Source organism: Crassostrea angulata, chromosome 7 (assembly GCF_025612915.1).
Source record: "Crassostrea angulata isolate pt1a10 chromosome 7, ASM2561291v2, whole genome shotgun sequence".
Classification (NCBI taxonomy): Eukaryota; Metazoa; Mollusca; class Bivalvia; order Ostreida; family Ostreidae; genus Magallana; species Magallana angulata.
This window is the reverse complement of record NC_069117.1, coordinates 2,328,918-2,345,951: the sequence shown is the minus strand read 5'-3', so window position 1 is coordinate 2,345,951 and position 17,034 is coordinate 2,328,918. Positions and strand designations below refer to the sequence as shown.

Here is a 17,034-nt window from a genome sequence, read left to right as displayed (position 1 = left end):
ATTGCATGAACATGGATACAGATTAAAAGATTTAACAGTTTCACATTTGGGCTTATTAAAAAACCTCAGAAAACTGATTTCAAAAATTTGTAACGGTTTCCATGGTAACATTTTAAAAGTGTTGGTTTCTCCATCAATCTTATTATGTAATTAAATAATTAAAAATAGGACAAAGGCTGTTTTATGACTTTGATAGTTTACATAAGTGGGCAAAACTTTCTAATATGGCTTCAAAGTAGGTAAATTTTGCTAATTTCCCATCTTAAGCCTCGGTTACTATAGCAACGGTTACCCCCAGCAACCAACTTTTAGTGGTTTTTTGCGTTTTATACCTAGGTGTGTCATGTATGAAATATAAGGACAATTGGTGACTATGCGTGGCCAGACCCTTTTATAAATTATTGATTCTTACATAGAATTGATCTTAAATGAAATATTGTACTTGCCGACAAGGTCATTGTATCGACCATAGAACTTGCGAAAAGATGATTTTAATCGAGATTCTTGATATTCTTGTTCCAACAACATGTTTGTTAGTAGCTTCTAGTTTAAGAAGTCGTTTGTATATAGAGCATGATCATGCAAAACGAATAAGCTGAAAGACATAAACCCCATAAGCAGGTGATGATGTTGTATTGCTACATAAGCAAGGTACGTTAACGATGAAAAAATTGAAATCATTATGTTTATCAAATAGTTTTGTCGCTAGCTGACCTTTTTCCTAGTAAAATATCCAAACATGAAACAGATATCTAAGAATCTGTAGTATCTTTTTTCATGCCCATTTGTATATTTTAAGTAAACAGAAGAGCCAAAGTAACTCTTGTTAATGGATAAAAATCATCAATATATCTAAATGTCAAATTAAAGGCCACAGCAAGTGTTTCATTCTTTTCTTACACTTTCTATTGAATAAATTCTGCTTCATATGAATAATCTAAAAGCTTAGATTTTAATTTTTCATGGGGAATGGTTGTATAAAGCGTTGAAAATTGAATTTTTCTGGTGTATTGTTTTGATTCTTTAAAGATTTTGAGACCTCAACCTCAATCCTTTACTGGAACCTGCTATATATCTTTCTTACTTCTGAAAAGCTTTTGAATCAAGTATAAATACGACAAATCAATTAATTTTGTTTTTTTGGGATATGACAGATTTATGATTTGAAGCATTTCCTGTTTGTAAAGACTGACATGGGCGTAAGTGTAATTACCATATGTATAATTGTAAACAAGAACCGTGCTATTTTTTGGTAAAATGAAAGTTGGTGTCTTATTAGAAAAAGTATTTTAAACATTAAAATTTAAAAAAGTAAATTTTGAAACTGCCCCTCCAAATTTCAACAACAGTCTGCTTTAAAATAAACTTTTCTTGTTATTACAATTTTTAAAGGGTCCGTGTTTGCTTTGCTCCTGTTTTGTATTTTTTCTTTTTGACTTTTGAAAACACTATTTTCATCTACCAAGAAAAATAATCGATATAATCGAAATGAGAGTAACACATCATGTATTACATGTTTTGAATGTTTTTGACGTGATAATATGAAAAGAAAATCAAAAGAAACGCTTGGGTGAGTAAGGGGTTGGGGGTTACAAAACTTTGTATTCTGACAATCAATAATTCCATTCTTCAACTATCACATGAATTTGCAGGTTTTCGGATATATTTAAATAATTTTATTTTCTTCAATTTATTTTTACATACTGTCTGTTTGTAGCCGTGTGTCATTTTACCATTGTTTGCAAGGGAACAAGAAAGTATTTGCTATAAAGAATTTAAGTAAGATGTATATCTTATGAAGCCCAAACCAATTAATCTTTTATTAATAGAATTAATAATTACCATAGTCGAACATGGGTATTATGAAGAGTCTTGATGCCTCTAATTATTATACATGATATAAAATAGGTTTAAAAACGAAAGTTGATGTTAAAAGTAATGTAGTTTTAATTATGCTTTTTTTTAATTACACCATTGGAACGACTGTAATTAAAGTATTCACCAATCCCTATCTTATATTTGAATAAAATATGGGACATAAATTGCTCTACCTGTAAGACTCACTCCCTTTCTGGAGATCACTGGGTCACTTTGAGATCAATGTACTATATGTTGTGAGTGTTTATTGATTTAATACTTAAATACTAGACTTTGACCCGTGCGTGCACTGGTTGACATTGCATATCGGACATTTACGAAATAGATACATCGACACACCGTATTGTTGACATTTACATGACAAAGCTATAAGCGTACAATAATGATAAAATTTCACTACTCTTTCCTTAGTTTGAATAATCTAACCGTGTCCCGTAATATAGCAGAAAAATGCAGAATTAATTTTGAGAAAATTAATGAAGTTGCCTTGAAAATAACAGTTAAATTCATCATAAAAAACCTTTTTGAGAGTGTAAATACATGTACCTTTCATTCAAAAACTTTTTAGCGCGTTAAAAAATTTGTATGCATACATCGCTGCAGTTATGAGACTGTATCTTTCAAAAAATCATGCTTTAATGCTTATAGCGAGCGCCGCTCGCCGGCGCGCAGCTAGCTCTAAGAACCAGTGTGCGCGGGAAAAAGAACGAGCTAAACCTACAGTTCATCAAACAAATTTTTTTGTCTACGTCCCATAATGCTCTCTAATGTTTTCACCCGTGGTGCTATGCCAAAAATGGCCGACTTTTAACTCGTAATTTACGGTGTCTTAAAGTTTGAAGACACGTTTTGAGTACCGCATATGCTTTTGCGAGACTTAAAAGATTTGTTACATGCTTCCATACCTTCGTATTGAGTCGAGAAATGTAAACAAAGACGAACAAAGTCATGGATGACGTCACAGTGCTCTCGCGATATATTTCCCGCGATAAATTTAGAGGTGGATCAAACATATGTAATGAGTGTACTAGCTATTTCAGTATAGAGTGCGATACCTGCCTCATTAATATATGATTTGTTTTTAATTTTTTTATATAGAGATTATATAAATATATACTAGCAAGAGCCATACTTTACTGTCATATCGATCCATTTTTAAGTAGGCAGGTAAGTATATGAGTAGGAAGAAAATAAACAATAGGACATTTTGAACTAAATAAAAAGGAATAAAATGAAAAAATAAACAGTTAAAAAATTATGTAAATATTGCCTATAGTCAAATCATTAAATTTGAAAGTGGGAAATTAGACAACCAACAAACAGGGACCGGGCTCTCTCTCTCTCTCTCTCTCTCTCTCTCTCTCTCTCTCTCTCTCTTTCTCTCTCTCTCGGGGTAGGGGGTTGCGCTGTATGTATCATAACTAATGAAATTAGTACCTTTGGCATACTCATTGTACAGCAATACTCTCTCAAACATTCTTTGACATTCGTTGATACCTAAATAACACTAGGTTTAAAATGATGCAAGGACATTGAAGGTATGTGTAATTCTTGCTGCGCTCGCCAGAACGGTAGCACCGTAAAAACATATTATTTACATATGTTAACTTCTTGCCTTGACTGCAAATGTGATTTATACCTTATAATTCCTATCTTATCCTAGGGATAAATTTATAATATGTTTTACGGTGTGACCGTTGGGGCGAGCGCAGAATGAGTCACACATCTGTCATCATTGTTAAATGCAACCCGTGGACTTAACCAAACCAAAAAACTTTGGCTTTGTCTTGAAAACTTTTACCACCGCAAGGAACCGGAAGATGTCAAACTTTTATTCCAATGGTCCCTTCCTAGGTTTATACACTTAATAAAAAAACTACCACTGTGCATTAATGAAATGTTAAACAGACTTAATAAAATATTTTGATAAACACAAAGCCGGTTTTTTATTTTTATTTTTTATCTCTTCTTTACCTGTTAATAATGATCATTAAAATCAATAAATTGTGTGTTTGTGTTATTTCTCATTTTGTTCCTTGTTGTTACCGATGTTTTAATTTTCCTCTGTGACATCAATTTTGTTTTTAATCTTTTTAATTTTTGTACGCTATATAAGCGTTGTAGACATGTGCCCTCCCCCTTTTTTAGGGGCGTCTGTAAAGTGCGAAACGAAATCGAAACGAAACGAAACGAAACCAATCGAAACAAAACGAAACCAATCGAAACGAAACGAAACGAAACGAAACCAAATATCAAAACGAAACGAAACGGAATTTAAACAAAACTAATATCAATTTTGACTACATAAAAGTGAAGTAAATTCAATGAAATAAATTTTTGAACCATAAGATATAACTACCTGTATGTATGTTTTAGATTGCCGCTGTAAATTTTTAAGCCGATTATCCGAAATTTGCAAAAATTATATAATTATGTAAATAAGTGATGCACATTCCTATATTTTTTTAATGTTTCAAATTTGTTTCATTAAATGATATTTAGACGTTTAGAGAGAGAGAGAGAGAGAGAGAGAGAGAGAGAGAGAGAGAGAGAGAGAGAGAGAGAGAGAGAGAGAGAGAGATATGATGATGATGATGATGATGATGATGTATTGAAGGGGACATTCTAACAACAATTTTCTTTCTATCGATTTGAAATATTGTAAAAATGAAACGATCGAATACAATGTGATTTAGAGCAGATGGTTACCAGTTTCTAACATATAATAAAAATTGCTTTAATACCGTGGTATGTATATCATGAATTTGGACGTCGTAATTTGACAAAATTAACGTGCAATATAAAGAGGTTTTTTACCTATGCACTACCTTAAATCAAACCCATTCCCTTCTTTTCTCCCTTTCACACGCACGCACATTGTATTTGATTCATTTTTACAATATTTCATATCAATATAAAAAAAAAATCGTGTAGTTGGAATGTCTCCGTAAATACTGTAAACACATAATATTTAGGGTGTACACTATTTGGCGGAATATAATTTTTCAACAAGTCAGCATGGATTTGATTTACCGCATTTCTGAATTTACCTTTTTATCGACTTATATATATTTTACATTTGGCAATGTACTTGATTTTGCGGACGCCGTTTTCCGCCAAAAACGCAAAATAGAATACACAGCCAAAGGACTAAAGACAGTTTTTTTATATACTTTTACAGTATGATAATCTTTATATTGCAAATTAATTTTGTCAAATTACGACGTCCAAATTTATGCTATACATATTAAAACAATTATTATTATGTGTTAGAAACTGGTAACCAACCAGTATGCTCTAAATCACATTGTATTCGATCGTAACATTTTTACAATAATTCAAATCGATAGAAAGAAAATTGTTGTTAGAATGTCCCTTTAAGCATCATCATCATCATCATCATCATCATCATCATCATATCTCTATCTCTCTCTTTCTTTCTCTCTCTCTCCCAAACTTGCGTATATACTTTGCTATGTGATGTCGCTGATAAGTTTTAAGGCATCTCTCTCTCTCTCTCTCTCTCTCTCTCTCAACGTCTGAATATCATGGGCGCCTGTAAAGTGCGAAACGAAATCGAAACGAAACGAAACGAAACGAAATCAAACGAAACGAAACGAAACCAATCGAAACGAAACGAAATCAATCGAAACGAAACCAAAAATCGAAACGGAATTTAAACAAAACTAATATCAATTTTGACTACATAAAAGTGAAAATAAATTCATTGAAATAAAGTTTTGAACCATAAAATATAACTTCCTGTATGTTTCAGATTGGCGCTGTAAATTTTTAAGCCGATTATCCGAAATTTGCAAAAATTATATAATTATGTAGATAAGTGGTGTACATTCCTATACCTTTTAATGTTTCTAATGTGTTTCATTAAATGATAAAAATGATATTCAGACGTTTTGAGAGAGAGAGAGAGAGAGAGAGAGAGAGAGAGAGAGAGAGAGAGAGAGAGAGAGAGAGATATGCCTTAAAACTTATCAGCGACATCACATCACATAGCAAAGTATATACGCAAGTTTGGGGTAGAGAGAGAGAACGAAAGAAAGAGAGAGATAGAGATATGAGGATGATACTAAATTGGACATTCTAACAGCAATTTTCTTTCTGTCGATTTGAAATATTGTAAAAACGAAACGATCGAATACATGTGATTTAGAGCATACTGGTTGGTTACCAGTTTCTAACATATAATAAGAATTGTTGTAATATGTATAGCATGAATTTGGACGTCGTAATTTGACAAAATTAACTTGCAATATAAAGATGATTATACTGTAAACGTATTATAAAACTGTCTTTACCCCTTTGGCAATGTATTCTATTTTGCGTTTTTGGCGGAAAACGGCGTCCGCAAAATCAAGTACATTGCCAAATGTAAAATATATAAGTAGATAAAAAGGTAAATTCAGAAATGCGGTAAATCAAATCCATGCTAACTTGTTGAAAAATTATATTCCGCCAAATATTGTAAACCCTAAACATAGTGCGTTTACAGTATTTACGGAGACATTCCAACTACACGATTTTTTTTATATCGATATGAAATATTGTAAAAATGATTCAAATACATTGTGCATGCGTGTGAAAGGGAGAGAAAGAGGGGGTCATGTTTGATTTAAGGTTAAAAAAAAACAGGTAAAAAACCTCTTTATATTGCACTTTAATTTTGTCAAATTACGACGTCCAAATTCATGCTATACTTTCTTATCATATGTTAGAAACTGATAACCAACCAGTATGCTATAAATCACATTGTATTTGATCGTTTCATTTTTACAATATTTCAAATCGATAGAAAGAAATTTGTTGTTAGAATGTCCCCTTCAGTATCATCATCATATCTCTATCTCTCTCTTTCTTTCTTTCTCTCTCTCTATCCAAAACTTGCGTATATACTTTGCTATGTGATGTCGCTGATAAGTTTTAAGGCATCTCTCTCTCTCTCTCTCTCTCTCTCTCTCTCTCTCTCTCTCTCTCTCAAAACGTTGAATATCATTTTTATCATTTAATGAAACAAATTAAAAACATTAAAAGGTATAGAAATGTACATCACTTATTTACATAATTATATAATTTTTGCAAATTTCGGATAATCCGCTAAAAAATTTACAGTGCCAATCTGAAACATACAGGTAGTTATATTTTATGGTTCAAAAATTTATTTCAATGAATTTATTTTCACTTTTATGTAGTCAAAATTGATATTAGTTTTGTTTCAACTCCGTTTCGTTTCGTTTCGATTTTTGGTTTCGTTTCGTTTGATCACGTTTCGTTTCGATTGATTTCGTTTCGATTGATTTCGTTTCGTTTCGTTTGATTTCGTTTCGTTTCGTTTCGATTTCGTTTCGCACTTTACAGGCGCCCGAATAGGATTTAATGAAACAAATTAGAAATATTTAAAGGTATTAGGAATGTACATCACTTACTTACATAATTATATAATGTTTGCAAATTTCGAATAATCGGCTTAAAAAGTTACAGCGGCAATCTGAAACATACAGGTAGTTATATTTTATGGTTCAAAAATTTATTTCAATGAATTTATTTTCACTTTTATGTAGTCAAAATTGATATTAGTTTTGTTTATATTCCGTTTCGTTTCGTTTTGATTTTTGGTTTGGTTTCGTTTAGTTTCATTTCGTTTCGATTGGTTTCGTTTCGTTTCGATTGGTTTCGTGTCGTTTCGATTGGTTTCGTTTCGTTTCGTTCGATTTCGTTTCGTTTCGTTTTGATTTCGTTTCGCACTTTACAGGCGCCCCTTTTTTAGTGTGTGATATCCAATATTATTGAAAGGTTTGACCACATATGCAACTATAACAAATACATGTAGATATTTTAACAGTTTAATTTTTTCTTTTATTTATTCATTACAAAATGACGTGGCTACATGTAGATCTAATAATGATTAGACTTTTCTTTTTTAATAATTTTTGTCACCTACCTAACGTATACAATGATTGGATCAATATGACAATAAATTTAGCATGGAACTTGCATGTGTATTTACTGAGCAAAAAAAATCATCACAACAAAACTAATCAGCCAAAGAGTCACCGTTAATAGTGAGCGCAGTATCAGTATCAACGGTGACTCCCTACTGTGTACTTCCTACATGTTATATTCAGTACAGATGCTTGATCCACCTCTAAATGTATCGCGGGAATATAAAACGCGAGATCACTGTGACGTCATACTTAACTTTTTGCGCTCGACAGTTTTCGTAAATTGTCGGACAAATTCGGGAAAGGAAATGACGTCATAGGTACAGTTTTTTACGTAAGCATATGTGTTGTTTACTTTTAAAATGTTTTTAAAAGGATTTTTTATTGTTAAATGAAAATGATGTATGCGATTTAGAGGTAAGAATTTTCCGTTGAAACGCTTCCTGTTCCTCCATGTTGCTATGCACCGCAAAGGATCACTGGGATAGTAGAACGTTTTCACGCGGGTCCACAAAATTCTCTTTGAACAATGTGCAGATTTCAACTCGAATTTCCTTCGTTCGTACACGTTGTCTATGGAGCTCGCTACGCGAGCGGCGCTTCGCGCCGCCTCGCTGCGCTCGCTTTTAATGGAAGAGCCACCGTAATAGCCACAAGCGTGAAATTTGATTTTCGCTTGTGACGTTGCATTTTACAGCGTCCAACGTTTGTAACGTCATAATAAATTTCGACATTTAAACCTTTGAGTACCCTGTGTGTATTCTAGTGTTATAACTGCCGTAGCTTTCAGTACACTTAAGCATTGAATCATTATTTTTTGAAAGATATAGTCTCATAACTGCGGCGGTGTGTGCATACAAATTGAGTAACGCGCGTCAGCGCGTAATGACATAATACAAAGTTTGACAGTGCGCCGTGGCCTCATTTTTGCAGGATTAGATTTAAAATTATTCTTAATAATAAAGGAAAATTTGATCTTTTTTTATTTCAAATTGTTTGAAACAATCGATTAATTATGTCTACTGAATTAAGTAATAATATGACGTAAAATAACATCTCTATGGCAAAAGTCTTCGTATTTTTTGATTGACCCTCGTAAAATACAAAAAGACCACTTCAATATCGATAAACTGAGGTTCAATTGTCAACCATCTCCTGCCCAAAGCTGTTGAAATAACAAATTTTACAAATGTCTTTTTAAAATATGCTCAAAAAGATGAAATGCATTGTAAATGATGGCCATGATCGCATTTTTTATATGACAACTACTCAAAATTCAGGGACAAAGTTTCAAGATAAATTAAAAAAAACCCCGCAATTTTTATAATGCTACAATTCCCCCTAATAATACCTAAATTATAATAATATACCCCGGTATAGAATTTAATACATTTTTAGTGCAATTGTGGAAAACAATAGATCATTTCTTTTTTCGTTTTAGTGTAAACCATATTCTATTATGAATACAACGTACAACAAATATATACAATGATACATAATTAGGCAAGGATTCGTTTTGCCTCGTTTTGTTTTCATTATATTTACAGCATTTATAATAGGTTAAATATGAAGAAGTGCCATATTTTTTACCCTAAAAAGTAACTTTTAAAGTGTAATCCCGAATCCCTTAATAGGTTATTCTCATACCCTGTTTAAAACAGCTTAATACAGGTTAATGTGAGTTTTTAGCATTCTCTAATATTTGCTTAATATTAACGACAATGAATTTGAATCACAGTATCACACATCGAGATGGTTGGGGACTTTTTTCATCGCCTCTGTGAATTGTCCTTACTCGCTTTTCCATTGGTAGCACAACTTGCGCATTATTCAAAGATGAATGTGACTTGCTGTGGACAATCTAAACAAAATAGAAAAAAAACCTTTCAGAATTTCTCCAGATAAAATTCAACTTAGCTAAGTGAGATGATGACAAGTCAGTTAGGTGAAGTTGAATGATAATTTGTGTGTAACGTGCTTTAACAATTAATAAAAAAAGAAACAACATTTATTCATCTTTTTATTGTTTGATATCCTGAATAATGTTGTCTTATAAAAGATCACGATTTGATTATTTTGCAAGCTTTCATAAAAAATGCCAAAATAGTCGAATAGTTTATTAAAAAATTAATATAATAATAACATACGAATCTAGCTTGTTACACAGAAAAAAACCCACTAACAAATTTCCAGCTCCGTGTTCAATTCAAAATCTAACACAACATTAAACAGCATAAAACTGTATATGTTATATGTACTTATACAGATTCCATGAGATAAACAGCAAATGCAACATATTTAACTACTTCTTCAAATGATTATAAACAGCTAATACAACAAATACAAGATCCTTAAGTAGTACTTTTTACAAGTATTTAAAGAGACACCTTTACTATATAAGCGTACTTCAATGTTAAAATTTGGAACTTTTCAATGATTACGCATTATATCTAAAGGTTTATTTATTGGTAGTTAAAAAGTCATATTTATTTTAGAAATCCATAAAAAAATTTTAATCTTAATCTTTCTTCATTTCATAAATTGAAAACGACTTTCATCGAGAGAAAGTGGTGGTGGGAGATTTCATGACTGTATATTGTAATTTGTTTTGCCTCGGACTAGAATGTCTCGACGTCATTGGATGAATTGCGTCACGTGATTGCCTTATAAATTTCTTTACACGGCGAGCGTAAAAATTTATACGGCAACATGGCGGCCGTAACGTTCTTTGAGCTGTTTTTTTTTTACACAAACGCTCAACCATACTTTTGATTTTTAAGACCAAAAATATTTAGAGTGACCCCCTTTGCCCGTGACGTAATATTACGATCCTTACAATGGCATCCAGGTTTGCACGACTGACAAAGAAGGTAAAAAATTAGAGAAATGATATATAAATTTAATTGTTATAACGTTATATTATTTTTTGTTTGTTTACATATAAAACTTTAGGTCCTCGACAAAACAAAACACTTATTAGGTTTGTTACTGACTGTTTAAAGACATTTGTGGTGTCGGTAAAGTCCATAGAAGGCTCGGCTCCGCCTCGCCTTCTATGGACTTAACCAACCCCACAAATGTCTTTAAACAGTCAGTAACAAACCTAATAAGTAATAATATTATGTAGGTAGCAATTGTAGCATATTTTATATAATTTTATATTTTTGCAATATCGTACCTCAAATCCATTGCCGATTGTCATTCAAATTCATGTGATAAAATTAAAGATTTAAAAGTCTGATTTGCGTTGATTTTTAAAAAATTGCAAAGTCCTGTCCTTACCAATTTACCACGCAACTGCGACTTTACTAGTATTTTTGCCATTAAGTTATTCTTATTTTTAGCATAAATATACCGTATATAGATAGTTTTCGCGATGATCTAATTTTCGCGATCACTTCTAAATCGCGATTTATTGAATACACAGTACCTTTCGTAATATTTTCTATTTTAAACTTTTCAAATCGTGAAAAATGACTGACACAAACTCCTCATTTTCCCCATTTTTGCAAATTTTGTGACCTGAGAAAAAAAACCCCGATTATATGGAAAGTTTTATCTTTTTTCGATCTGTATCATGAAAAAAATAAACAAGATAGGAAGATTGATATCCATAATTATGTAAAAGCAAAAATAAATGTTCTTTTAATAATGAAGATATTATTTGAACTCACATCTGTTTTTACTGAAACATCTCTGTGTCCAAAAAATACAGCACCTCTTACTGCCGCCATGTTTGCATCCTCAGGAATCAAAATATTTTTTGCCGGAAATGACGCTTTTAAAATTTCCTGAAGCATCGGTGATTGTGCAAATTCTCCAACAAGTATGTTATGATTAATATCTGAAAAGACAGTAAACAATTCCGATTCGATGTAGTCCACTATACGTTTTCCAGCCTCAGAAACAAGAATTTTGGACCGTTCGGATTTAATGACGCATTTGTCTAATTTGATATAAAGCTCGTCTTCACACTCTTTTCTTAGAACAGATTCCTGCATGTTTTCAGAATTTTGTGTCTCGTTCAAAATGAAAGGGGATAGCTGAATACTTAATTTTGAACTGCTTGGTGATGTCAGCCGGATTTTTGTTTTTACTTCCCGCTCAAAATTGTAATATTCAAGTGGGTATTTTTCAGAAAAATCTCCCAAGGTTTTGCGAGCTTCTGAACTGATCATTTCAACAAAATCATGAAGGACATGGCATCCTTTCCAAATTTCTGTGTTTTCTGCATACGCAATTTCGATTTGTTTGTTGTTGATAAAATACAGGACCGACAAGGTGGCATTATCCTCTGAAAATATAGAATTAAAGAAATATTGAAATAAAGGAATTAATTGCTCTTTGTACAAGGCCAAAGCAAGATATTGAGTATAAAAATATTGTTTTCTTAAACTTGTGGTGTATACTACCGGTGTGAAATACCTTTCCTTTATAAAACGGGTGATGATATATCAATACGTCCGGTCAGAAATATTTTTGACAAAACCCTCGCTTCAACGCTTCAGTGACCTACTTTTAAAGATTTTCCTGTGTATTTCATGATAGTATTTATTCTAATAAAATTGATTTAAAGAGGTCGATTTAGATTTTATTGGGCATTTTTGAGCATTCTAGTATAATTCTGTGGATTATTACTTCTGATGTTTTTTTCAATATCCTTTACAAAATTGAGCACAAAAAAAGAAATAAAGATAAAAATATTTAGATTTTTTAAAGGATTTCTTTATTTTTTAAACGATTTTTCCGTTGTGCGGTAGGGGGGCGTTCTCATTGCGCTTTTATGACGTAATGATAAAATGAAGCTTTGCAGGAGTACATGATAAGAAATAACATGAAAAGATAAAAATTGTACGCCGTTGAAATTTTAAACACGGAATGGTGCTATTCTCAAGGACATTGTCCTTATTTTATATACATGTACCTCTCGATAGTCGATTATCTTGAAACTTCGAAAAGAGACTAGAAATGGTTTAAATGACATATGGTTAAAAGATAAAGAGTTTTGATATTGTATTTCTCAGCAAAAAAAACCCAAACCAAATCGACCTCATTAAATATATTTTATCGGCGATTTAATATTTAAATGTGTAGTTAATAAAATCTGCAAATCACGTCAGCTATCGATGTGATATACGATGAAAAAAGAAAAGTTGTGTTTCACAAAAACTTCCCGAAATAATGCGTGTCATGACTAACCTCCAGTAAGCATCTTAAATCAATATTTTCGAAATCGAAACATTTGTATTTGTTTTTTTGTCCGACACCAACAATTGTTCTTTGTTCGAGTCAATTCAAACTAATGAGTAACCGCAACTTTGTGTAAGTCAACATACTCTTCAAGTCTTTAGTATTTCCATTTAACTTTTTCAGCTCTAAAAATATTTATGGATAAAATTATTCACAGTCTATTTCAATAAAACCTTACTTTAAATCAGCTTTATTTATCTCGGAAATGACTGACTAAATTGTATTGCACAATATTGCCTTGCATCATCAATTAGGTAAAAAAATAAATTTGTCATAAATTTAATCATTTGAATTTGTTGAATAAAGCAAACATAAAATCACACAATAAAGATATCTCTTATCTATCGTATGATATTAAAGTACTCAAGAATGTGACTTGGTGATTACATATACCCTTCATGAACCATGTAAATGCATTTTATTTAAACTTATATCAGCCTGATGTATATATATATAAGGAATAAGAAATCATTTTTGAGTATTATGAGGTGATAATTTCGGTCGGGCCGTGATCAAATTCAATAAAGCCAGAAGGGCTTTATGATAGATTTGATCACGCCCCATCCGAAATTATCACCTCATAATATTCAAAGAATGATTCCTTATTACTTATATTTTTATAATTTTAGGCCATTGTACGATTAAATATTTAAATATTAATAAGCAAACCCCGCTGGCGCCCCAATTTGACGTTATGGGTTATATAGTACAAAATCTATACGTAGTGTTATCACTGGCAAATGCACTGGAATATATATATATATATATATATATATATATATATATATATATATATATATATATATATATATATATATATATATATAAGCATTGAATAATTATTTTTTGAAAGATGTGGTCTCATAACTGCAACGGTGTGTGCATACAAATTGAATAACGCACGCTATTGCGTTATGAGTCTTTGTTTTCACACACTGTTGCAGTTATGAGACCACATCTTAAAAATAATTATTCTAATGCTTATATGTACGTTTTTTAACATTTATTTCCTTCTCGCATATATGATTTATTTTGAAAAAGCTCTGTTTTATTCAACGAGTAATGCGAAATTAACGGAGTAGCCACTGGAGCCGAATTATGCCGACAAAAATAGTGCACATCGTTTTAAATTCCTAACACAATTTTATTTCTCTTTTTGTAATTTAAAAAAATTACTTTTGACATACTAAGAAATTAATCAATTAAATTCATTTCACCGTCAAAAAACATTTACATTAATGAAATATTAATCAGCGTAAGTATAATATCAAGTCGTGATCCGATTTGAAGTCGCAAGAAGAATAAGTTTCTGTTCGTCGAGAAATACTGAAGGAATACTGAATTTATTCATACGCCCCAGATGCGTAAATATCACACAAATCAACCAATGCAATTTAATAGAGGGAAAGAAAGCAGCTTCTTCAACGATCTTGATATTTTCTGACGAACAACCTGCCTGAATCAACAAATGTTATACAGTTGAAGTTATTAAAATAAGTAAAAATGCAATCAAGGATGGAATGTTTAGATTTATGACTCACTGATCATATTTGTGGAGACTAGTCGTATCATCATAGCTGGTGGAGTAATTGATTTTGATAAACATTTATATAAAGAAGTGTAACAATGTAGACCGTCTGATTATTAGCAGGAACACAAAAGAAATATAAATGCATGACATTATGAAAGTTTCAAGGCAAATAGTTTTTTACAGATAAACAAATGGAGTAAAAATTTGATATCCATAAATATTTTTATCATATCTTTTTTAAACAAACAAAACACAAACATATTCAAGTTCTTTTATTACCTTTACGGCAGCCTTTGTCATGAATGCCCTTGATTCTTTACAGCAACACGTCGGGATTGTTAAAACATATTTGAAAGCTATTGACGAACTTTGAAATCCTGTTTTAGTTTTGATATGACTGATCATGTGGCTTAAGACAGCGGTCACTACGTCAATTGACTTCATTTGACTGCCATTCACGGCGATCAGGTTGTCTGGAACCTAATGTAAGAACTCAAGCTTGAATGTATCTAAGCATGTTCATAAGCTTCATCTTGTAATAACTTTTTAAAATATCATCAACCTACCATTTTATCTGAGCAAAACAGATCCCGAACGAATTCGCGGAAAAGGTGATGGTTACTAGTGTTCTTACACTGTATGTGTTGAAGTTCAGCTTCAAATCCATATGACTGGATGGCTCCCTTGTCATCAAACAATGCCACTGTTGGTGTTGTAAGTGACTTGATCGGAAAGTGAGTATTTGACTGTGTTTCAAATTGTACATTGATCTCTTTACAGTATTTTGGTTCATCACATTTGATCATGCATGTGTTCGAAGTATGGTTTATTCCAAATTTTATTGCTAGAATAACTTCCATTCCGCTTACATTTGACTGTTTTTTCTATGCTTTATATAGCAAACAAAATATAGATGTCATGCTGCAATGTAAATAGTCATTTTTAAACATTGGTTTGTGATATGCAATACAGAGCATAAAGTAAGTCAATACATGTGTGATATACTTTTTTTTCAATTACTCACGTAAGTTACTGTCATATATAAGTTTTACTTTCAAATAGGTCTGGACTAAAAATATATTGGTAATACACCAAAAAAAAGAGGAGGCTCTAAAGAGTTAACTGATACAAAAAAATATTGTTTCATTCTAGATGAAACTGGATTTGGGCTACAAATCTTATACTTACTGGCAATTTCAAGACAATTAAAATTTACAATACTGTGTTCAGATTCAAAATATAAAAAAAACCTTGGCACACAATTTAGCAAAAATCGGTTTCGCCATCTCTTTCGTATGTAAGTAAGTAAATGAAATCATAAGTAAACAAGAGGCCCAGGGGCCACATCGCTCACCTGAGCAACAATTGCCTTCATTCTGATCAAATTAGCATTACAGTATCAAAATATCTTGACAACTTAGTACAGTAGATCTTGCTAAAAAAAATTGAAAATCTGCCAATTTTTATCCACCTCTTTTTTTTGGTAAATACCAAGCCCCTTTTGTTGTTGTACCTCTCAGAAGATTTTTCTCTTTTCCTATATACCCCCCCCCCCATTTCGTGGCCCCACTTTTCTCAAGGGAATCATGGTTTGATCAAACTTAAATCTGCATAACCTGTGCCTCACACTAAATACTGAGTTTTGGACCGAAAACTTTCCCAAAATATTTTTAAAGATTTTCTCTATATATTCCTATATAAAAATTCAAACCGCCATCACGGCCCCGCCCTACCACTAGGGACTTTGATTTTGAAAACTTGAATTTACACTTCCCGAGGATGCCTCTACACACGTTTAGGCCTTTTTGGCCAAATAGTCTTTAAAAAGAAGATTTTTAAAGATTTTCTCTATATATTCCTGTATAAAATTTATCCCCCAATTGTGGCCCCAACCTACCCCCGGGGACCATGAACTTGAATCCACACTATCTATGGATGCTTCCACTCAAATTTGAGCATTCCTGGCCTAATAGTTTTTGAGAAGAAGATTTTTAAAGATTTTCTCTATATATTCCTATGTAAAACTTGATCTCCCCATTGTGGCCCCACCTTACCCACAGGGACTATGATTTAAACAAACTTAAATCTACACTACCTGAGGATGCTTCCATTTTCATTTGAGCTTTTCGGGCCTAAAAGTTTTTGAGAGGAAGATTTTTAAATATTTTCTCTATATATTCCTATGTAAAACTTGACCCCCGTCTTGTGGCCCCTCCCTACCCCCGGGGACCATGATTTGAACAAACTTGAATCTACACTACCTGAGGATGCCTCCACTTAAGTTTAAGCTTTTCAGGCCGAATAGTTTTTGAGAAGAAGATTTTTGAAAGATACCAACAAATTTTCAATAATTCTCAATTATCTCCCCTTTTAAGAGGGCGAGGCCCTTCATTTAAACAAACTTGAATCCCCTTTACC

The 17,034-nt window shown here is 32.1% G+C and overlaps 1 protein-coding gene across 1 annotated transcript; it reads right to left on the bottom strand.

The window, feature by feature from the left end:
- Positions 1-8,467: 8,467 nt before the first annotated feature.
- LOC128155633 (uncharacterized) lies at positions 8,468-15,533 on the bottom strand. Its single transcript, XM_052817443.1, has 5 exons — positions 15,183-15,533; positions 14,896-15,096; positions 14,461-14,541; positions 11,510-12,265; positions 8,468-9,696 (listed from the first exon to the last, which is right to left on the bottom strand). Exons 1-5 carry the CDS (start codon positions 15,474-15,476, stop codon positions 9,568-9,570), a joined length of 1,461 nt encoding a protein of 486 aa, XP_052673403.1. The 5' UTR covers positions 15,477-15,533; the 3' UTR covers positions 8,468-9,567.
- Positions 15,534-17,034: the final 1,501 nt, after the last annotated feature.